The sequence below is a fragment of the Dreissena polymorpha genome, chromosome 4 (assembly GCF_020536995.1).
Source record: "Dreissena polymorpha isolate Duluth1 chromosome 4, UMN_Dpol_1.0, whole genome shotgun sequence".
NCBI lineage: Eukaryota > Metazoa > Mollusca > Bivalvia > Myida > Dreissenidae > Dreissena > Dreissena polymorpha.
In genome coordinates, this window is record NC_068358.1 from 128,263,657 (window position 1) to 128,288,140 (window position 24,484).

Below are 24,484 nucleotides of genomic sequence, written 5' to 3' on the forward strand. Positions count from 1 at the left end.
ATCAAATATAATTTTACTATTTATGTCTGAATAAAACATAAGCATGCGTGGAAATTCATTTTTGGAACGATTATATTGTTGTTATTATTTGTGTTTACTAAAAGCGAGCTATGGAGTGGAACGTACACTACGAGCTCGTTATGTGGTTACCACAAAAATCTCTACTTAAACGCATCTTCACGTCCATTTTAGATACAAAATTTCAAAAATGGAAATTCTTTTAGAATAAATTAAATTTAATGAAAAAACACAAATAAGGATGAAAACAAACATCAAATAGATCGCTTTTTGTGCGCAACATATAGTAACTGATTTTAATCCTAATATATCTGTACAGACTTACCTTGTTACACAACAAATAAATTAATAAATCTCATTGTTTTATTTAATTGTGCACACCAATTTTGACACTATTATCTCGTTATGATCGGAGACTGCCCAGACAATTACAAAGAAAACATGCCGGTGTCATAAACATAGTGACCAATACTTTAATTGGGTCCCTGCATAGACCACATGTGGCAGACTTTATGATACCTCCATGCCATCTCTTGGCATATTGAGCAGTCATATTGAGCAAGCCAAATATTAAAGCCAAAATACGTAACATTTGCTTTAATAAATAATTTAACATATTAAAAAAAGAAGATATTTGTCTGAAACGGATTAACAAGAACATGCGTATTTATATGTAAGCCAGTTTAATCATAATAATACAGTGCTTTATAACTTTAAATTAAAAATATTGTTCAATATTACTGCTACACAATTGATGTATTTACCGCGGGTACCGGCAAATGTTCACTCGTCAATTTAGTGTAAAGATTGTACGTTCTTGCATTGCACGTATCACCATCATGAAACCAAGCAATCACAATGGATAAACAATATTTGTGTAAAATAAATTAAATTAATATATATATTTATCATAAAATGCTAGATTGTTAAATGCATCACTCCTTATTACTTGTTAAGAGATTTCAATATACATGCAAAGACAGTTCAATTTGCACAATATGCAGGTTTTATTTTCATTTGTATATTAAAATGTATTAATTTTGTAATTCAATGGAAACGAAACGAAAATTCATTCTATGGAAAAGAAAATTACCACAACATTTAACGATTGTAATGTATTCCGTTTTTAATGGCTTTGATTTATAATTGACTAAATGCGCCTCTTATAATACACTTTCGATCGCTGATGAGCAATAACAATATCCACACCGTTTATAGTTATAATCAAATTAATATATGTTTTATAAGTTTTTAAATATCATTTTTTAAAGTCTTACTATAAAAAAGAATACGGCTAATTTATTGTTTTGTTGTGTGGTATTGTCAGTATTTAGTCTTCCGACCACGTTTACTCTGATGCTAATAACTAATTTGTATTTTTATAAAGAGGAAATTATACATATGATGATACATTTATTTATTGGTACTAAATATGATATATTTGCACTATTGTATAAGAGTTGTAATGTTTATTTCGGATTTTTTATCGTTTAATTGACTAAACAAAAGTCCTTTATACATGTTTTACGTTACTGTAACCAGTGTTTTTGCCAACCAGTCAGTGCGCATGCGCGAAAAATCCCGAATGTAAACAATAACAATTAACTCGTCTATAGGATATGATGCCGTTTCATTCCGTTTATGTGAAGGATTATCTCTCGTTGTACGCAGACTTACACCAATGGTGTTATCCCGTGTGATACTAAGTTTAAAGGGCAGTTGAACGAGTACACATGCTTATCACTATCAGTGCCGTGTGCAGAAAACTTTGCGACGTATGTATACGCAGTCTACCGTGAAAGGTTTCCAAGATGGCGGCGCCCACAGCGTAATTAGCGCATATCGCCAGTCACTTTTTTTATGCTGATCAGCTACACAGTTGTCGCTGCCCTGTATCAGTCATACTGATTCAGTTCAGATAAGTATTCAAATATCGTGTTAACATTTGTGCCTGACTTTAAGTTCTGGCTGTTTAAATTATTATTTTTTTTCTGCCTTTTTAAGAATGATGATCAATTAGGGTCAGCTCTATATATCTTGTATATTTATTATTGTCTTATTTAATTTAAAGTTCAGCCTGGGCTTATACTTTATGAATATTTACGACACATTTGTATTGTCAGTTTAGCTGGGTTTCCCACTGTCACATTAACAGATGTCTTCACGTTTTTATGAAATAAACAATGAAACACCCTTTCATTTTAGTCTATATTACCATACCTCATTTATATGGTCAACGTGTGTATTTTAAAATTCTTGTGACGTGTTTTGTTGTGCTATTGTTGTTCATGTTTTCTTATGGCAATTATTTGGTCGTAATATTTTCATTAACATATCCTTGTTAAGTCTGTAACTACTAAAAACTATAAGTAATTTTAATATTCTTAAAAGCTTCATATTCATATATATATATATCTTATTTGTATGTGGTGTGGTGTGTCTTATAGTCACAATGTAATTTTACCCTTCTAGTTTTGTCTTGTAGTCACATCTGGTCAGTCTATTTGTGACTTGTAGTCACAATAGTTCACATAAGGTTATACCCAAGGAGTGTCCGTAAAGGTGACCGGTAGCTGCAGAATTCCCCAGCCCGAGCCAGAGAACAGAAATATCCTTTCACGTATCCTTCAGCCATGCCTACCTCTCAACACCGCAATACAAAGGACCTGTCCGCTGGCTGGCACTTCCGGTACAAGTACTACAAAGGGGCGATAAGGCACGTTTCCAGCCCTTCCTTTGAACACTACATTAAACCTGCCTACCTCTCAACACCCCAATACAGAGGACCTGTCCACTGGCTGGCACTTGCTGTACAAGTACTACAATGGGACGATAAGGCACGTTTTCAGCCCTTCCTATCGAACACTACATTAAACCACGAAGGACCAGAACGAACAATTACGGCTAGAAACAGGAAGACTTCACTCTTCAGAACATTGTGTTTTATCTAGTGATCTTCAGTTTTTTAGTTTTATATGTCATACTTATACATTTTTAATGTTATGTCCGATTATAGCAGGGCTTTTTTTTCCTTCTTTGCGAGTGGCCCTGGAAGGACATTTCACAATTTTGATAGGGACAATTCACAAATCTAACAGGGCCGTGAATTTTTACAAAATTGGCCGTTTTTCACAATTTCACGGCTCGGTTTTTCACAATTTTAAGAAGTTCGCAACTCAATTTTTCACAATTTTGAATAGTTAGCGACTCAATTTTTCACAATTTTTAAAAGTTCACGACTCATTTTTTCACAATTTTTAAAAGTTCACGACTCATTTTTTCACAAAGTGAGGGTGCCAGGGCCGCTTCACAAAGTCAGGAAACAAAGCCCTGTATAGTTATCAGCTCAGGCTGATACTAATGGTTTAGTTCTCTCCGAAGTAAGTATGTATATGCCTGATTAAATTTTTTTCAGTTTAGACTGATATTGATGTTATAGTTCTCTACGAAGGAACTATTTTTATGCAGGCCTTGATTATATTTTTCAATATTTGGCCTGATTTTGCTTATACCGTTCAGGCTGATATTGTTGTTATAGTTCTCTACGCAGGAACTATGTTTATGAAGGCCTTGCTTATTCATTTTTCAATATTTGGCCTGATTTTGCTTATACCGTTCAGGCTGATATTGTTATTATAGTTCTCTACGCAGAACTATGTTTATGCAGGCCTTGCTTATTTATTTTTCAATATTTGGCCTGATTTTGCTTATACCGTTCAGGCTGATATTGTTATTATAGTTCTCTACGCAGAACAATATTATAGTTCTCTACGCAGAACTATGTTTATGCAGGCCTTGCTTTTATATTTTCCATTATTCAGCCTGATTTTAGTTATACCGTTCAGGCTGATATGGATGTTATAGTTCTCTACGCAGAACTATTTTTATGCAGGCCTTGCTTATTATTATTTTCCAATATTCAGCCTGATTTTAGTTGGACCGTTCAGGCCGATATTGATATTTTAGTTCTCTACGCAGAACTATGTTTATGCAGGCCTTGCTTATTATTATTTTCCAATATTCAGCCTGATTTTAGTTGGACCGTTCAGGCCGATATTGATATTTTAGTTCTCTACGAAGGAACTATGTTTATGCAGGCTTTGCTTATTATATTTTACAATATTCAGCCTGATTTTAGTTGGACCGTTCAGGCCGATATTGAGATTTTAGTTCTCTACGAAGGAACTATATTTGTTCAGGCTGTGCATATATTTTTCTATATTCAAACTGATTTTCAGTATTCCATTCAGGCTGATATTGATGTTATGGTTCTCTACGAAGGAACTATGTTTTATGCAACCCTTGCTTATATTTTTCAGTATTCTTCCTGATTTTAGTTATTCCGTTCAGGACGATATTGAGGATATAGTTCTCTACGAAGGAACTAAATTTATGCATGATTTTAGTTATTCAGTTCAGTCCATGCTTATATTTTTCAATATTCTGCAGGATTTTAGTTATTCAGTTTAGGCTGATATTAATACTATAGTTCTCTTCGAAGGAGCTATTTTACCTAAGTTGGGTACCAGATCAGGTCATGAATGTACTTACATGTTCCGTCTGATTCAGATATCTGGACATGCCATGCATATATTTATCTTTTAATTTCTGCCCAGTCAGGCATCGTTGGGGTTTACTCTACCCCTCTAACTAAACTTATTTCTATTTCTTATGACCAAAGTTTTTAACTTATTTTCCCTGTTTTTCTTATTGGTATGTGCCAATTTTACCGTATATGCCAATCTTAACGGGTAGTTATTCTAACAGTTCTAGTGTCAACACATCTTTCCCATTATAAACCTGTGTGTTGGCGTATTATACGAATAAAATTGCCTTCAGCCCGATAATCTTCATCTCCCAAAAGATGCTTCTGGGTCTAAGATTTTGAAGCTACTGTTGGGCATATTAGTTTTTCATATCTCTGAGTTAAAGGGAATATCGCCCCACAGGGATCTGCCACATCCCTATGTAAATAATCATGCTCCACTAAGTCACACCAAATAAGATCAATACGTTTCCTAGGTTTTGTCCTCGAAAGCCATTACATATATATTTTCCATCATAATCCATTACCCTTTTTACTTTGCTTACTCAAAAGCGATAATCGTTAGCCCAGTTCTTTCACGTTTTAAATCACGGGCTTGTTACCCGAGCTGTTCCATATGGTTATTCCCACAGATATTCCTCTGGATTATTGGTATTTGTTGTATATGTCTCTTTAACTGTCTGCCAGTTTACATCTGCAGCCCAATTGTTTATTAATTTTTGATTGGTCGCTCTTTTTCAAGTACATTCCGAATCTTACTTTTGTCAAGGTTTTTCATATTATGTATATATGTTAACTGACAGTTTATTGTTCTAATGGTCTTTTACTAATTTACTGGTACATGTACTTCATGCCAATGCTGGTTGTCTGTCGGTTCCAAACCACAGCTCCATAGTTGTACTACACAGTACATTATTGCTTTCCCTGTTTATGTGTTACAATTATTAATTTGCTTTTGTTGTGTTGCTTGACTGTTTATGTTTAACCAACAGTTTAACCCCGCAGGTAACCTTTTACCTATTACCAAGGTCTGTTATTAAGGCAATGTTTGTCTTTTTTATCTCATTGTCTGATAGTTTAAGAATGCAGTTCCATTGTTTTACTTTTTATTGCTTACTCCTGTATGGGTACATATTTTTACTTTTGTTATTCTGCTGTACAATCTATGTTTACCTGATAGGTAAAGGGTGCAGATTGTATTTAAAATTTTACCAATACCCTTTATTCAAGCCAATATGTGTTAAATACTTTTCATATGTTGTCTGATGGTTAAGGGCAGCCCCTACATTGTTTTACACTGGGTTCATGATATCATACTACTTAACCACTATATTTTAATATTTTGCTTCGTCAGGTTCTTGTACATTTAAGGTTAATCTTATAGTTTAAAGCTGCACATTCATTTTCACCTCTTAACAGGTACCTGTACTTAATCTTAATCTTAAAGTCTTAATTCCAAAATCTGTTGTATACATCTGTTTGGTCATCTTGTTGGTTTAAGGCCGCAGCTCCATTGTATAACATATTATTGTTTACTTTCTTATCGATACAGGTAATTTTTCACCTATAACAAAGGCCTGTAATTAGGGACATATCTGTTGTATATATCTCCTATGCATGATGGTTTAGGGCCACAGATCCATTGTTTTCCCATATTATTGCCTACTTTTTACCGTTACATCTTTTTTATATTTATTTTCGTTGCTTTGCTTTACAATTTATGTTAACTTGACAGTTTAAGGCTGCAGGTAATTTTTCATCTATTAATAAGGCTGCTGTATAAGGCAAGTATCTGTTGCTTATATCTCCTATGTTGTCTGGCGGTTTAGTGCTCGGATCGGGGATTATACTATATTATTGATTGCCTACTCTTTTACCGGTACGTTGTCTTATTTTATGGTGTGTTGCTTTGCCGTACAATTTATGTTTACCTGACAGTTTTAGGCTGCAAGCAAACGTTTCACCTTTTAACAAGGCTGTTTATTAAAGCCATTATTTGTTGGATATATCCCCTATGTTGTATGACAGTTTAAGGCCGCAGATACATGTTTTTTTTTTGTTTTTTTTTTAGTTGTTTTTTTTTCTTCATGATTGCTTACTCCTTTAAGTGGGCATCTTCTTACTTTACTTTTGTTGTTTTGCTGTAAAAGTTATGTTTCCCTGACAGTTAAAGGCTGCAGGTAGTCTTTCACCAGTTTTACTAGCGCTTTTACTTTATACAAATATTGGTTGTTTTATGTCTGACTGGTTAAGGTCGCAGCTCCAATTATTTACATATAGGTCTAAGTCAATTTTGTTGACAATTAGGTTAAGCAGTTCTTATTAACACTGCTTTTTTCTGGCAGTGTTTTTCTTATGGAGCATACACATATAATTAAGTTATGCTTATTCTAGTGATCGTTGAACACCAATCCTATTGTTTTCAATTAATTTACTTCACTAGGTTTTATAATTTGTTATTAATTAGCAGATGGATGATTTAAGCCTAGGGGCTCTTAACAAATCAAAACTTATAATGCTTATTTGTCCTTAATTTTCACATTACCTGACCTTAATCGTAAGGCTACGTTTATATTCATTCAGGGGCAACTACCCCCTTTTCGAATTGCGGTCCTCTCCCGTACTTCATGGGCGGCGGGGTTCCTGTTCCGGTCCCCTTTGTGGCGTGTTTTTACCACCCATTATGCCTTTCTGGAAAGAATCTGTTCTATTTTTATCTTTTTTATGGCATTTTATAATAAATGCCCGTTTTCAATCAACAATATTGTGTTTGTTCTTTCCTTCAAGTCATACGAGTCCGTCCGGTCTATGACCTTTTCATTACCACCGAGGACAATACATAAATAATATTTTATGCACACATAAAAGATTTTATGTCATTGTACGATTTCTTAATTGTTGAACATTATATTGGTTCAAGCCTTATATTTAATTACTTGTGTATAACCTCAGGGTGGGGTCACATGGGCTCTTTTGACCAATCAAATTCAGTGTTGGCCATTGTGGCCCTTTGTATCCTTTTAGACTAACGAGGAATCCAATATGGTCGAAATTAACAACCCACCTCCACCCCTTCTCCGCCATGAGGTTTTGACTCCCGTACTATGTATGTTTTTACCTGTGTGTAAAACACATTTGTTTCTTATTTTACTGTTATACGCATCAAATATTTTTCTTTTATACTTATTTTGGGCGTGTTTTTCCCGCCGTCATCACATTCAAATTCATGTTTTTGTATGTGTATATACGCGTGGCGTGTTTTTACCACCCATTATGCCTTTCTGGAAAGAATCTGTTCTATTTTTATCTTTTTTATGGCATTTTATAATAAATGCCCGTTCAGGCGCAACTACCCCCTTTTCGAATTGCGGTCCTCTCCCGTACTTCATGGGCGGCGGGGTTCCCGTCCCGGTCCCCTTTGTGGCGTGTTTTTACCACCCATTATGCCTTTCTGGAAAGAATCTGTTCTATTTTTATCTTTTTTATGGCATTTTATAATAAATGCCCGTTTTCAATCAACAATATTGTGTTTGTTCTTTCTTTCAAGTCATACGAGTCCGTCCGGTCTATGACCTTTTCATTACCACCGAGGACAATACATAAATAATATTTTATGCACACATAAAAGATTTAATGTCATTGTACGATTTCTTAATTGTTGAACATTATATTGGTTCAAGCCTTATATTTAATTACTTGTGTATAACCTCAGTGTGGGGTCACATGGGCTCTTTTGACCAATCAAATTCAGTGTTGGCCATTGTGGCCCTTTGTATCCTTTTAGACTAACGAGGAATCCAATATGGTCGAAATTAACAACCCACCTCCACCCCTTCTCCGCCATAAGGTTTTGACTCCCGTACTATGTATGTTTTTACCTGTGTGTAAAACACATTTGTTTCTTATTTTACTGTTATACGCATCAAATATTTTTCTTTTATACTTATTTTGGGCGTGTTTTTCCCGCCGTCATCACATTCAAATTCATGTTTTTGTATGTGTATATATGCGTGGCGTGTTTTTACCACCCATTATGCCTTTCTGGAAAGAATCTGTTCTATTTTTATCTTTTTTATGGCATTTTATAATAATTGCCCGTTTTCAATCAACAATATTGTGTTTGTTCTTTCCTTCAAGTCATACGAGTCCGTCCGGTCTATGACCTTTTCATTACCACCGAGGACAATACATAAATGCGCAAACGTTCATTAAATTGTACTAATGCACTTTTGATAACAATATGTTATTATATGATACCTACCAATAACTAAGTGTGTAACATGAAAACTGGAATAACAGTACCAGTGATTGTTGAAGCACGTTTATGCTATAATTTATACTTTTCTTATAGTTGCAGCGGCATACAGCGTACTTTGTCCGACAATAGAAGGTATTTGTAGTTTTCAAATTGTTATATTCATTAAACATTTAATAACAGATATAAACATGTGAAGCATAGTCATTTGATCAACATCTAAATGTGGCATATACACGGTTTTAAAAGGCACATATTTAATATTGATATACTATCTATCTATCTATCTGTCTGTCTGTCTGTCTGTCTTGTCTGTCTGTCTGTCTGTCTGTCTGTCTGTCTGTCTGTATGTCTGTCTGTATATCTATCTATCTATCTATCTATCTATCTATCTATCTATCTATCTATCTATCTATCTATCTATCTATCTATATATAGATACCCATATATATATATATATATATATATATATATATATATATATATATATATATATATATATATATATATATCTATCTATCTATCTATCTATCTATCTATCTATCTATCTATCTATCTATCTATCTATCTATCTATCTATATATATATATATAGATACCCATATATATATATATATATATATATATCTATCTATCTATCTATCTATCTATCTATCTATCTATCTATCTATCTATCTATCTATCTATCTATCTATCTATCTATCTATCTATCTATCTATCTATCTATATATATATATATATATATATATATATATATATATATATATCTATCTATCTATCTATCTATCTATCTATCTATCTATCTCTATATATATATATATATATATATATATATATATATATATATATATATATATATATATATATATATATATATATAGGCTCTGATATACATAACATCATTCTTCAAATTATGCTGTGTTGTTGTTTTTGTTTTCAAAATGCGTTTATATCTTAAAAAATGAATTATTAAATATTTGTAGCGAGTTATGGCTAAATAAATAATTAAGTTATTATTAATTTACAAACGTATTCAAACTTTGGAAACATAATACAATGTTCGATGAATTTCTACAGATCCCTGTTACCGCTACAATGGTCCCCTTGAGATACCGGATATGGACACACGTCACCCGAGCATAAAGATTGAAACTGGGGCATACTCGCAAGATGTTTACAAACTGAGGTTCGGGCTGTGGTACATCTCGGACTTTCCGTTGACCTCAGCGGTTGTGGAAAACGGCAATTGTGGAACCAAGTTTCCCAGTTGGATTAATGGTCGGTATTTCTTGTTTACACTCATAAAAGTCACAACGTGATTCTTCTTTTGTTCATGAATCTTTGCGTCTGTGTTAACCGAACAAATCCATGCGATGTGTGATCTAGTTCACATCTTCAAAACATGCAGCGGTATCATAAAAAATTGAAACATCCGCCACAGAACCCTACGCCCTTCCTGACCCCAACCAATGACCATTAAGTTCCTTTGTGGATTTGGTTTGTGTAGATATATGTTTAGACCAATATTCTTTGATGATATCGACAAGAAATGCCACTTCGCAAGAATCCCGGTTCATATTCATGATAGATATGTCAGGTTTGTTACGTACTATTTGTATATCGATGAATCTTAAAATATTGTTGAACACCGATATCGCCTGTTTTCTTATGTTCAATACACACAATTTAAGGTGTCAGCACTTAATCGTGCCATGTCTTACCAACGTGCATTTAAAAACCCTGTAACAACAAAATACCCGCTTCATTTGGTCAAATACATGTATTAAAAACTGCCACTGCTTTTCATATTTCTCTCATAAAATGTAAATGAAATAAAATCATTCTCATTTCGAACAGCCTGCATCGAAATGCACACGTTTCCGTTGGTTATGGCAGTATAATACACACACTCCATTTAAACAGGATTATCAGAATAAGCATTTCAAAATTCTATAAATATGAATACGGTAGACGACAAAACTTAATTCGAACAAACAATTTTAAAATAATTTAATTTTGATTGAGAGTCAGTTGGTTCTTTGTGCATAGTTCCTTTTTTTCTAATTCGATTCAGGAATAAGGAACAGTTCATTATTTAAAATTAACATGTTTGAGATAACGTTTTAAAAACAAGTAAAACGGATAATTCTTAAGCAAATAGAAACTAAATGTTTCCTATTCCTCATTCTAATCGAATGAGCAACTCGTGCTGACAACTTACGAAAATTCGACTATTCGACCAAATAAAGTGTATGTCAAGCAAAGAAAACGATTTTTTCTTATCCAGCAAAGAAAGGGGAACTAAAGGTTAAATAACAAAAATAAGAAGGCCTGTGCTAGAATGCATTTGTAAAATTATTGTATAGCTCGTAAGTTTCGCTGATGTTAAGTTAAGATTCAAAGTAGAAAATGCCAGTTCGGTATAACAACTAGTAGCTGGATTTACAATTTATCTTGTCGACTAAATGTATTTTTCGTATTAATTAGTCACTTTTATGTAGTAAACGTTACAAAGCAACATATGCTTATTCGGTTTGAATAAGGAATAGGTAACTTCTATGCGTGGATTGATTTTTGATTTAAATCACATTTAGATTTGTTTCGATTTACTTGAGAATTATATGTATTTGATTTCTAAAATAGTTTATATAAGATATGTTTCACGTAGATAAAGAACAAGTAATCACAGTGTATAAACCAATTGTATCATCCCCGGATGTTGCGATGTGATTGCCATGGCGTAACGGCAATATTTACATACGGTTTTTAATTTGATACAAATCAATGGAGTAATACTGCAACAAAGTAAGTAAACTTTGTTCTTTAGATGTCGTTGATAATTAAGTTTCCCTTGAGAACGTATAAATCCGCTTCGAAGAAGTTGTTGTTTGTATAAACATTGAAAATCACAGAAGATAACTGGAAAACACATGTTTCTCTATGCCAAAATATCATATTTTTTTTGTCTAAAATCTGTTCCGAATTATACATATTTGTGTATGTAATATATTGCAATTGAAGTCAAATAACTGTTATGATACATATAATCTATCGGCATTTTGAATATACTAAGATATTGATTAAAATTTACAAGATGGTTTTTAAAATGACTGTATCATATATTGCAGTGATGCTGTATCATTTATTGCGATTACACTATATGCATTCTGTATCAGTTAATGCGATAAATCTATGCCGATTTTGCCGATTTTGTGTCATTTATTGTTATTAACAATAATTGATTAAGTCTTGTATTTTATCTGTTTTATGCACAATGGCTAAACAGTTGCTATATCATGAATGCATATTAATATAGAACGAAGTTTCTAAAATAAATTTGAAATAAATAACGGACATAAATAAATACCTGCAAATTATATTCGTTAAACCGAAAAGAGTATTACAAAATCTCCACAGTCTCTTCACTTTTATTAACCAACACTTGTACATGCATGTGTGTGCCAGCTATCTATCATTCTAACGTTGTTTCTTACCAAGACTAACCGCCAATGTTAAGCATAGGTAATCAATGAAGTGAATGAAACTGGTTCGTAGGTGTTTAAAACAATTAGGAGGACGAAATGATGACAAGTTAACTTCAATCACATATTGAAAATCCCAATAATTGATACATAATAATCCCTATAATCATACACATGATTGATTCAGTTTATGCAATAATTGATACAGAAGTCGAAGCACACGTGTTAGTATAAAATGCATATATCTGATGTAAGAAAGAATCCATAAAGACATTGTAATGATCGAAAGTGCACATTCTTAATCTTTTATGTATTGTCCTCGGTGGGGCTGCCATTAACCATCAGACAACATATGAAAAGTATTTAACACATATTGGCTTGAATAAAGGGTATTGGTAAAATTTTAAATACAATCTGCACCCTTTACCTATCAGGTAAACATAGATTGTACAGCAGAACAACAAAAGTAAAAATATGTACCCATACAGGAGTAAGCAATCATATAGTAAAACAATGGAACTGCATTCTTAAACTATCAGACAATGAGATAAAAAAGACAAACATTGCCTTAATAACAGACCTTGGTAATAGGTAAAAGGTTACCTGCGGGGTTAAACTGTTGGTTAAACATAAACAGTCAATCAACACAACAAAAGCAAATTAATAATTGTAACACATAAACAGGGAAAGCAATAATGTACTGTGTAGTACAACTATGGAGCTGTGGTTTGGAACCGACAGACAACCAGCATTGGCATGAAGTACATGTACCAGTAAATGAGTAAAAGACCATTAGAACAATAAACTGTCAGTTAACATATATACATAATATGAAAAACCTTGACAAAAGTAAGATTCGGAATGTACTTGAAAAAGAGCGACCAATCAAAATTTAATAAACAATTGGGCTGCAGATGTAAACAGGCAGACAGTTAAAGAGACAGATACAACAAATACCAATAATCCAGAGGAATATCTGTGGGAATAACCATATGGAACAGCTCGGGTAACAAGCCCGTGATTTAAAACGTGAAAGAACTGGGCTAACGATTATCGCTTATGAGTAAGCAAAGTAAAAAGGGTAATGGATTATGATGGAAAATATATATGTAATGGCTTTCGAGGACAAAACCTAGGAAACGTATTGATCTTATTTGGTGTGACTTAGTGGAGCATGATTATTTACATAGGGATGTGGCAGATCCCTGTGGGGCGACATTCCCTTTAACTCAGAGATATGAAAAACTAATATGCCCAACAGTAGCTTCAAAATCTTAGACCCAGAAGCATCTTTTGGGAGATGAAGATTATCGGGCAGAAGGCAATTTTATTCGTATAATACGCCAACACACAGGTTTATAATGGGAAAGATGTGTTGACACTAGAACTGTTAGAATAACTACCCGTTAAGATTGGCATATACGGTAAAATTGGCACATACCAATAAGAAAAACAGGGAAAATAAGTTAAAAACTTTGGTCATAAGAAATAGAAATAAGTTTAGTTAGAGGGGTAGTGTAAACCCCAACGATGCCTGACTGGGCAGAAATTAAAAGATAAATATATGCATGGCATGTCCAGATATCTGAATCAGACGGAACATGTAAGAAGTACAAGCATGACCTGATCTGGTACCCAACTTAGGTAAAATAGCTCCTTCGTAGAGAACTATAGTATTAATATCAGCCTAAACTGAATAACTAAAATCCTGCAGAATATTGAAAAATATAAGCATGGACTGAACTGAATAACTAAAATCATGCATAAATTTAGTTCCTTCGTAGAGAACTATATCCTCAATATCGTCCTGAACGGAATAACTAAAATCAGGAAGAATACTGAAAAATATAAGCGAGGGTTGCATAAAACATAGTTTCGTAGAGAACCATAACATCAATATCAGCCTGAATGGAATACTGAAAATCAGTTTGAATATAGAAAAATATATGCACAGCCTGAATAAATATAGTTCCTTCGTAGAGAACTAAAATCTCAATATCGGCCTGAACGGTCCAACTAAAATCAGGCTGAATATTGTAAAATATAATAAGCAAAGCCTGCATAAACATAGTTCCTTCGTAGAGAACTAAGATATCAATATCGGCCTGAACAGTCCAACTAAAATCAGGCTGAATATTGGAAAATAATAATAAGCAAGGCCTGCATAAACATAGTTCTGCGTAGAGAACTAAAATATCAATATCGGCCTGAACGGTCCAACTAAACTCAGGCTGAATATTGGAAAATAATAATAAGCAAGGCCTGCATAAAAATAGTTCTGCGTAGAGAACTATAACATCCATATCAGCCTGAACGGTATAACTAAAATCAGGCTGAATAATGGAAAATATAAAAGCAAGGCCTGCATAAACATAGTTCTGCGTAGAGAACTATAATATTGTTCTGCGTAGAGAACTATAATAACAATATCAGCCTGAACGGTATAAGCAAAATCAGGCCAAATATTGAAAAATAAATAAGCAAGGCCTGCATAAACATAGTTCTGCGTAGAGAACTATAATAACAATATCAGCCTGAACGGTATAAGCAAAATCAGGCCAAATATTGAAAAATGAATAAGCAAGGCCTTCATAAACATAGTTCCTGCGTAGAGAACTATAACAACAATATCAGCCTGAACGGTATAAGCAAAATCAGGCCGAATATTGAAAAATATAATCAAGGCCTGCATAAAAATAGTTCCTTCGTAGAGAACTATAACATCAATATCAGTCTAAACTGAAAAAATTTTAATCAGGCATATACATACTTACTTCGGAGAGAACTAAACCATTAGTATCAGCCTGAGCTGATAACTATAATCGGACATAACATTAAAAATGTATAAGTATGACATATAAAACGAAAAAACTGAAGATCACTAGATAAAACACAATGTTCTGAAGAGTGAAGTCTTCCTGTTTCTAGCCGTAATTGTTCGTTCTGGTCCTTCGTGGTTTAATGTAGTGTTCGATAGGAAGGGCTGAAAACGTGCCTTATCGTCCCATTGTAGTACTTGTACAGGAAGTGCCAGCCAGCGGACAGGTCCTCTGTATTGGGGTGTTGAGAGGTAGGCAGGTTAATGTAGTGTTCAAAGGAAGGGCTGGGAACGTGCCTTATCGCCCCTTTGAAGTACTTGTACAGGAAGTGCCAGCCAGCGGACAGGTCCTTTGTATTGCGGTGTTGAGAGGTAGGCATGGCCTGAAATGATAACTAACAGCGTGCATATATTATAAAACCAGCAGCATACAGAACAGATGATTAAAATGATTTAAACTTGGTATTATCTTGAAAATATAATGACAGATAACAAAAATTACATTTATATTGCTAAAGAGATTATAAATAATTGTCTCCAAAATCCTATTGTAAAATATACTGTGAGTCGAAAACATAATCAAATGTTAAGAAGAGCCGCTTTTTTATAATTCATACAGTATATAACCCACGAGTTCAAGATTGTGAATATGATTCACATTGTTCATGACTTAAGTGCATAAAGACACATACCGGTAAATGATAGTATATTAAATAGCGAGCATGGCTTTTAGTGACAATAACACTAGAGTGTGTTTTAGATAGTTACAAATACATATGTCTTGCTTATAATGAGCACAAATGTTATACGTACACAAATACTTGAAACCTGAAACTTGCTTATTTGATGAAACACCTATGTATATAATTATATAAATCAAAATGTGTTTACAAAACATAAACCTGTACATAAAATTGATATAAAAAAATTAAAATTGATAGATATTACACTTATGAAGCATTAATGAAAGTATAATAATGGAAAATAGTTTGATAAATAAAAATGTAGAAAGAAACTTCAGCAAGTTTTTGGCATCATAAAGACACGCTTTTTCATTAACTGAAGGATACGTGAAAGGATATTTCTGTTCTCTGGCTCGGGCTGGGGGATTCTGCAGCTACCGGTCACCTTTACGGACACTCCTTGGGTATAACCTTATGTGAACTATTGTGACTACAAGTCACAAATAGACTGACCAGATGTGACTACAAGACAAAACTTGGAAGGTTAAAATTACATTGTGACTATAAGACACACCACGCCACATACAAATAAGATATATATATATATATATGAATATGAAGCTTTTAAGAATATTAAAATTACTTATAGTTTTTAGTAGTTACAGACTTAACAAGGATATGTTAATGAAAATATTACGACCAAATAATTGCCATAAAGAAAACATGAACAACAATAGCACAACAAAACACATCACAAGAATTTTAAAATACACACGTTGACCATATAAATGAGGTATGGTAATATAGACTAAAATGAAAGGGTGTTTCATTGTTTATTTCATAAAAACGTGAAGACATCTGTTAATGTGACAGTGGGAAACCCAGCTAAACTGACAATACAAATGTGTCGTAAATATTCATAAAGTATAAGCCCAGGCTGAACTTTAAATTAAATAAGACAATAATAAATATACAAGATATATAGAGCTGACCCGAATTGATCATCATTCTTAAAAAGGCAGAAAAAATAATAATTTAAACAGCCAGAACTTAAAGTCAGGCACAAATGTTAACACGATATTTGAATACTTATCTGAACTGAATCAGTATGACTGATACAGGGCAGCGACAACTGTGTAGCTGATCAGCATAAAAAAAAAATGACTGGCGATATGCGCTAATTACGCTGTGGGCGCCGCCATCTTGGAAACCTTTCACGGTAGACTGCGTATACGTCGCAAAGTTTTCTGCACACGGCACTGATAGTGATAAGCATGTGTACTCGTTCAACTGCCCTTTAAACTTAGTACCACACGGGATAACACCATTGGTGTAAGTCTTCGTACAACGAGAGATAATCCTTCACATAAACGGAATGAAACGGCATCATATCCTATTAAAATTAATCCTTGGAAGTATCGCCTAAGAGCGTAATTGTTAATTTCGACCATATTGGATTCCTCGTTAGTCTAAAAGGATACAAAGGGCCACAATGGCCAACACTGAATTTGATTGGTCAAAAGAGCCCATGTGACCCCACACTGAGGTTATACACAAGTAATTAAATATAAGGCTTGAACCAATATAATGTTCAACAATTAAGAAATCGTACAATGACATAAAATCTTTTATGTGTGCATAAAATATTATAAATCTAATGCATAAATAGTTCTTGTTATTTGTTAAAACGCCAGTACAAAAAATATTTCAAAATTAGATCATGACAATTTGACGAGATGTTCGGTGATTAGTAACGCATTTCATCCTTATTTCAATATATACAATGCATATCAGCATGTCCGAGAAATTTGTATTCAAATTTGATAATTAATCACTGTTTGAAGACCATCATAATAACAAAAAAGGAAACAAATTTACCTTTCTAGCAACGCACGTATGCCAAAATATTCATTTCGCCATGGCAATCACATCGCAACATCTGGGGATGATAAAATTGGTTTATACACTGTGAGTAATGTTCCTTATTCCGTATTCGAATAAGTAACTGGGAAGAAGGAACACATTTATTTCCATTTAAAAGTGTCATTTTTTGTCATGAATGATGCGTGGAAATGTTTCAAATCTTGTTTTAATGCGTTTTTGCGAGAGGCGTGAAGTTTTGTTGGTGACACCAATTTTGAGACTTAATCTTAAAACACGGGTGATCTCGTTGTTACATAAACTTTCAAAGTTTCTATACAATGAATATGAACGGATATTTTTTTGTCAATTTGTATTTTCTTGACAATGCCATTATAGACATTTGGTCTTAACATTATTAACACAAAGCAAACCACCCAAAAGACCTGGGGTCATGTACTCATGAGTGAGGTCGGGGTGGCGGTGGCGGGGAGGCGGGGGTGTAATAAAACGTGTTAATGCTACCGGTACCTGTTATCTTCAATCGATACTTTTTACTTTATCTGTATTATCGTCATGCCACACCAATATTGTGCACATGTAACACAATTATAGCCCGGATAAATATAATCAGGATCAACGCTAAAGTTAGGTGATGGCTATGTCAACCAAACTGCATGTGTGAAAGACTACTTCGACGCATGCGCGAACACTTACACCGTGCTGGCCAAGAACTGGGGTTATTACTACGTCTACTGCTTCTGGGCTTTGCCGTACGCGGACCAGAGGTTCTGTGTAGGTAAAGTCGCAGTATATCGAGAGCATCGGCATGTTAAATATACCATTCGGAAATAAAAATAACTGCAAATATTGCAGTTACCGTATGCCTGGGATATTTGTGTTTGTTCAATACACGGACCAATTACTAACTTATCGCATTGGTCCATAAATATCATTGGCAATACATGGAATGAGTTTATTTTAGTACACACAAAATGTATTACAAAGACAATTCATAGGTACGATTAAGTTGTCAGGTTAACATTGCAGCCCTGGACAAATATGCATACACAACGTATCTGAATAATAGAGGACCATCAATTAAAATTCTCAAATATATTTCTCATCAAATATCTGCTTTCAGATGTTGACTTGAGTAAAGTTACAACAACAACAACTACACCAGCTGCGACAACAACAACCAAACAAACTGCTACAAAAGTCAAAACAGCGGAATATTATCATGAGACTTCAAAGCAATCCGGAGGTAAAGTTCTTCAATTTGTATCTACCGGTATCAACGTTTTGCTAACTTGTACAAAGAATATTTTTTTATTCGTTATACATGGACTTTTTTATATTGTATCATATTTTGTTCTTATTCATTGTATTACAAATATGCTTAGCGCAGTTTATAAAAATTATAAAAACGATTTTTATGACAGCAGTACTTTTACATTTCAAATTCAAATTGTCACTGTTCCAAAAGTGAAGGGGTAGCTATAGGCTTGGGTGTGACCTTGGCATCAGCATTTTTCATTATCGTTATTATTTGCGCATGTAGATACACGCCTAAGAAGTAAGTATGCATTATTTCTAAACAAATATTTTATTAAATGTGTGCATTAAGAATTCACGTGTCTTCTGTGGTCCAGAAGATTGTAATTAAAACTACGTGTATTTTTATTAAACACAAAAACAATTTCAGTGTATACGCATTTACAAGTACAGTATACGTCTCAATATTGATTAACTTGCATATGCAGTCCCGTAAGTTTTTATATAGTAATTGAACAATTAGTTAAATACATGTAATAACACATGTGCCAGGGTTTTTTTCTTCAGTAGCATAGCTATATGTTATTACATATAACATTATTTCAGAAACATTGTGTGCGGAGATGTTTCTTCCCCCAAGTCTGAGTCAGTATCTTACTTCTTCTATTTATCGTGTTGGAATTATATATGCAGATTAAAGCAAATGTAGTAAACAAAGCAAAAGGACAATTAGCTGGCAAAGGGTTATAAAGAAACCGGAATTTCGAATCCATGGCCTCTATGACTTAAATCATTTCGATTGATGAGTATCAATACACGAATGTTATTTTAACAGTTTATCAGTAGTATTATATTTCTTGATTAAATATAATGCATGCATTGCTTTTAATGACAATTGCCAAACTGTCAGCAAGTCAATTTAGTACGTGACGATTTCATTGTTTCAGACCGGCACAATTCACTGCGAATGAAAAATGGAAAGTTCCCTCAGGCTTTCCTTCAAAGCTCACTGAAACGTACGTAATGTACCGCACATGCCTATGCTTTAAAAACAGTTACCTAATACGCATACTCAAATATAACATGTCTCCTCGGTTTTAACAAAAAATAACGTTTAAACATACAAACAACTTAGAATGTCAATATTCAAACGATTTTTGTTGTTGTTTTAATATATATTTGAATATCATGCAAGTATAATTGAATGTTTTAAAAATTTGAAGAAAGAAACACCAACATACGATGTGAGACCGTGTTCTGCTACAAAAAAAACGTTATCATTAAAGACACTTTGTTGTAATGTGTATGTCAAATATAAACCATTAATGATTGATTATACGTACACGGTAGGTTTCGCTTTGTCAGTCCCATGTAACCATTAATATTTTTGCTTGTAAGATGTCGCTGAACCATTTTCATCAATTCCAATGAATAAATGCGTAACATTTTAATAAAAAGTAAAACTGTTTTTATCAAAATGCGTTTTTTATTTGCATGTACATGTTTAGCTTCAAAAAAGATAAATTGTTGACGGTTTGAAATGGCTACTGTACTCTTGATCTTGTTTTGGTAAAGCTGAAGCCTAATTCGATTTAGGTCGTTTGTTTTCATAACTATATTTTTTCTGTTGACCAATCCGGATAAAACTTTAGAGATAGCTAGATAGCATGAAAACATAGTAAGGGATTTTATTTGGTTGTAATAGGGTCACGGTAACGGTCAAGGTAAATGCTAATTAAAAAATAAAAATGTTTTCCAGTCAATATTACTTCAGTTTAAATGGAAGTATTGCACCAAACGTTTGTACATGCAGAGATAGCATAAGGGTTGCATTTGAGGCAAATCGGGTAAAGATCAAAAACTTAGAATACGGTAAAACGTTCGTCCGGGGTTCGCATATACTTTTTATAAGTTCGAAGCGGTTTATCATGTACTTCGGGCCTTTAAATAAGACTTTCCAAAGAAATTATTTGTGGAATTATATTGGATAAGATAATTGAAATAAAAAACGAGGTGGTTCCTCAAAACAAAACTTTTTTCGAGGTAGATTCGGGAGATTCTATAGATTGAGTTGTTTGTATTATTGGCTTAAATTTATTTGCATTACTATGTTTGAGAAGCTTAAACAAAAACTAGAAATGGCGCGGCTGAGGCCGACGCGTATCCCCACGTCGCATGTTTGACCCAGGGGCGCCCCAGGGTTGGTAATGAGGCCATGCATAGTTGAGATTGACCGTATTGTCATAAGAAATGTTCAGTATCAATTTGAAGTAAATGGGCGTAGAAATAAAGAAGTTTATGTAAAATAACCTAAACAAATGAGTGAAAATCTCTGACCCGGCCCCAACCCAACCCACATAACTTTTGACCCAAGGGTTAGATCAAAATTCAAAATAGTGCACTGTGGCACATACGGTATGCTCATAGCTACCATGCGTTTAAGTTTCAAGGTTCTAGTGCTAATAGTGTAGGAGGAGATAGTGGCCAGGACGGACGGACCGACAGACGGCGGAGATAACCACATAATAGATTTCAAAATCTAAACGCGGACCCTAAGTTCAAGGTCAAGGTCACAGTGGTCAAAAATTTCATGCGCATGGAAAGGTCTTGTCCAGATACACATGCATACCAAATATGAAAGCAATATCTAAAGGGACACTGTAGTAATGAACCTTTTTCGAATCGCGGTCGCAGATTTCGTAACCTGAAAACTGACCCCAAGTTCAAGGTCAAGGTCATAATGGAATTTTTTTATGCGCATGGATAGGTGTTGTCTAGATACACATGTATACCAAATATGATTGCAATATCTGAAGGGACACAGTAGTTATGAGCCTTTTTCGAATCGCGGTCGCAGATTTCAAAACCTTATATCTGACCCTCAAGTTCAAGGTCAAGGTCACAGGGGTAAAACATTGTATGCACAGGGATAGGTGTTGTCTAGATACACATGCATACCAAATATGAAAGCAATATCTGATGGGACACAGTAGTTATGAGCCTTTTTCGATTCGCGGTCGCAGGAAAATCTCTGATCCGGCCCCACTCCAACCCCAATAAATTTTGCCCCAAGGCTCAGATCAAAATTCCAAATAGTGCAGGGTCGCACATATGCTCATAGCTACCATGTGTGTGAGTTTCAAGGTTCTAGTGCTTATAGTGAAGGAGGAGATAGTGGCCAAGACGGACGGACAGACAGACGGACAGACGCCGGAGATAACCACAATATATCCACGCTTTTCAAAAAGCGTGGGGATAATCAGTTGTTGTTAAGCCATATCTTGCATTTCCTCAGTCCGGGCTAGGAGTTGGGTGGACTAATTGTATTGATAAATAAATTAAACCTTTATTCAAATACCGTTATTTCCCGTTGAAAACAACATGGCACATACCTTTTTTGTTCAATAATAGTATTTGTATATAGATTCGATCCGATGCCATTTCTTTTATCAGCCAAGACCGCGCATTTATTTCATGTAGTGTCGTTTTGTTTGGTTTTACTGTGTCAAATCTACATAACACGAAATAGTTGAGTCATGTAGGACTATACTCTCTTAATAAATCAACATGTTTTACTCAAATGCAAGTTTTATCATTTAGACGATTGGTATAGATCTGAGATATTGATAGGGTAAGCATTGGTATTCACTACATAATCACTGAAATATGTAAACACTGTAGACAATAGTTGCGCCATATTGCGCTGAGGCTGATTAATTTCATTTGAAAACAGCGGAAAAAAGATGAACAGTTGATTTTCTTTTGTTTTGTGTCGAGTTCCTTATTGTATACTAGATGACATATATATTGTATTATTAAAATCAATTCAGCTTTGAATTGCCTTTATTAACAAGTAATCTTGGTCTCTACATTCAAAATGTTGAATTCATTATTGGTAAAAGTTGTGGATTTTACATTTAATTACACAGAGATGGAAATAAGTATAATGTCACCTATATGCTCTTTCCATCAGCTTCAGTTAACCCAATTGTTGTTATAGCTCAATGTCCATTATGTGTCGATTCCATTCAGAATGCGAAGTGTGCAAGCCCCAAACGTCCCCGAATAATCTACAGACAGCAAGAACAGCCCACCAGATGGAACAGGAAAGCATAATACAACACAGCCACATATTGTTTAATGGGATGGTTTGGATATTTTGTTTGTGTTATGACTTTAACAGTACTAGAAATATATGGACTTTATTTGGTATTGCTTAACCATTTTGCTTTACTGTTGTTTTGATAATTGCTGCTTATCTTTGTATAGTGGATATCGCGTTGTTAAAGAAAAAAACAAGTGAAACTTCCCATACACCCGTGGTAAGACATCTTACTATATAGCACGATGTCGTTTATGCATGAAAAGCAACAGATCGGCAAGCAGTTTGACAACGCGCAAAGCACAAGACACAATGCAAAGTCGCACAACAAACGCAAACAATGAATAAATCTTGCATATCCAGCTTTGAGCGGTTATAGCATAGCCTTGGAGGCAACCGCTTGTATCACGGTGCCTAACCAATACGGATAATATCGGAAACATTTGAACGTTTCCGGATAATACCCGAAACGGCACCAGATCATAGCAGAAATATTTTGACTGTTTTGAGGTATGTTTTTTTATTGAAATATTCTATTTTTTACGTAAACATTATTCACCAAACCAATATTCCACGGAACAACTAAGACATTCATTCAGTAAATTGCATACTCGTGCTCAGTAACAAAAACGTCATTATGCAGTGGGAACCTATAGTGTCCAACAGTTTATGCACAAAACCTGTGGAAACGGAAGTAAAATGCAGATATTGGTCCATATTAACAACGAAATTCAAATTTAGGAGCTAGTTTCCTGATGAAAACGGCAGAATAATTATTGATAAATCATTGCCATGATGAGTGACGGTTTCGTTTGTAGAAAAAAACATCTATTTTATGTGCCCATTGCTGGCATCGGATAATGCATGAAATAGGCACCGGATAATAGCCGAGACTAATGCATTTAAGTACATGTATAGCACGTTTAAAGAATGTATTGGATTCTGCTGATATGGTAATCATTTTAAGAATTTCTTGATTTTATATTGTTTAATGAAATGGGTTTGTTACTTCTCGTCCCTCAGCCCTGACCACTGTCTTAACGCATGAAAGATGTCTTGACCCTACACTAAAAAAGGTTATTAAAACTAGGCATTTAAGGTTACACATGTTATTGGTTCTTAAAAATCTGATGTAGAACGCGTGCTATTGTTGAACGACCGATTCAGCAATAATATTTATCAGATATAAGAACCCGTAGATTGTTTAAATATAAAATGTATATACACGATGCGATAACAATTTGAAACAGAAAGTTTTAAGACCAGTTCAGCAGTGCTAATTGTAAAATATGATTGTTGTATAATTAGTCTTTTTTAACCATTTTTGTTTACTTTTGTGGGATTATAATTATAATTGATTATTATATTTAATATTAGGGGTAATAAGTTGTGTGTAATCTACGGTTTAGATTTAGAGATACTTCCCCAATCGTGATACTTCCC

The 24,484-nt window shown here is 34.1% G+C and overlaps 1 protein-coding gene and 1 long non-coding RNA gene across 2 annotated transcripts in view; one reads left to right on the top strand and one right to left on the bottom strand.

The window, feature by feature from the left end:
- The window catches only part of LOC127876631 (uncharacterized), a 23,810-nt gene extending 625 nt beyond the window's left edge, over nt 1-23,185 (top strand). Inside the window, exons 2-8 of the mRNA XM_052421974.1 lie at nt 8,916-8,954; nt 9,896-10,096; nt 18,296-18,460; nt 18,806-18,928; nt 19,546-19,584; nt 19,887-19,955; nt 22,972-23,185. Coding sequence (XP_052277934.1) covers nt 8,916-8,954; nt 9,896-10,096; nt 18,296-18,460; nt 18,806-18,928; nt 19,546-19,584; nt 19,887-19,955; nt 22,972-23,159 — 824 coding nt within the window. The 3' untranslated portion in view covers nt 23,160-23,185. The remainder of the gene's footprint in view (nt 1-8,915; nt 8,955-9,895; nt 10,097-18,295; nt 18,461-18,805; nt 18,929-19,545; nt 19,585-19,886; nt 19,956-22,971) is intronic.
- Nucleotides 7,246-8,641, bottom strand: LOC127876632 (uncharacterized). Its single transcript, XR_008047982.1, has 2 exons — nt 8,272-8,641; nt 7,246-7,511 (listed from the first exon to the last, which is right to left on the bottom strand). It is a non-coding gene; the product is annotated as an uncharacterized LOC127876632 (long non-coding RNA).
- Nucleotides 23,186-24,484: the final 1,299 nt, after the last annotated feature.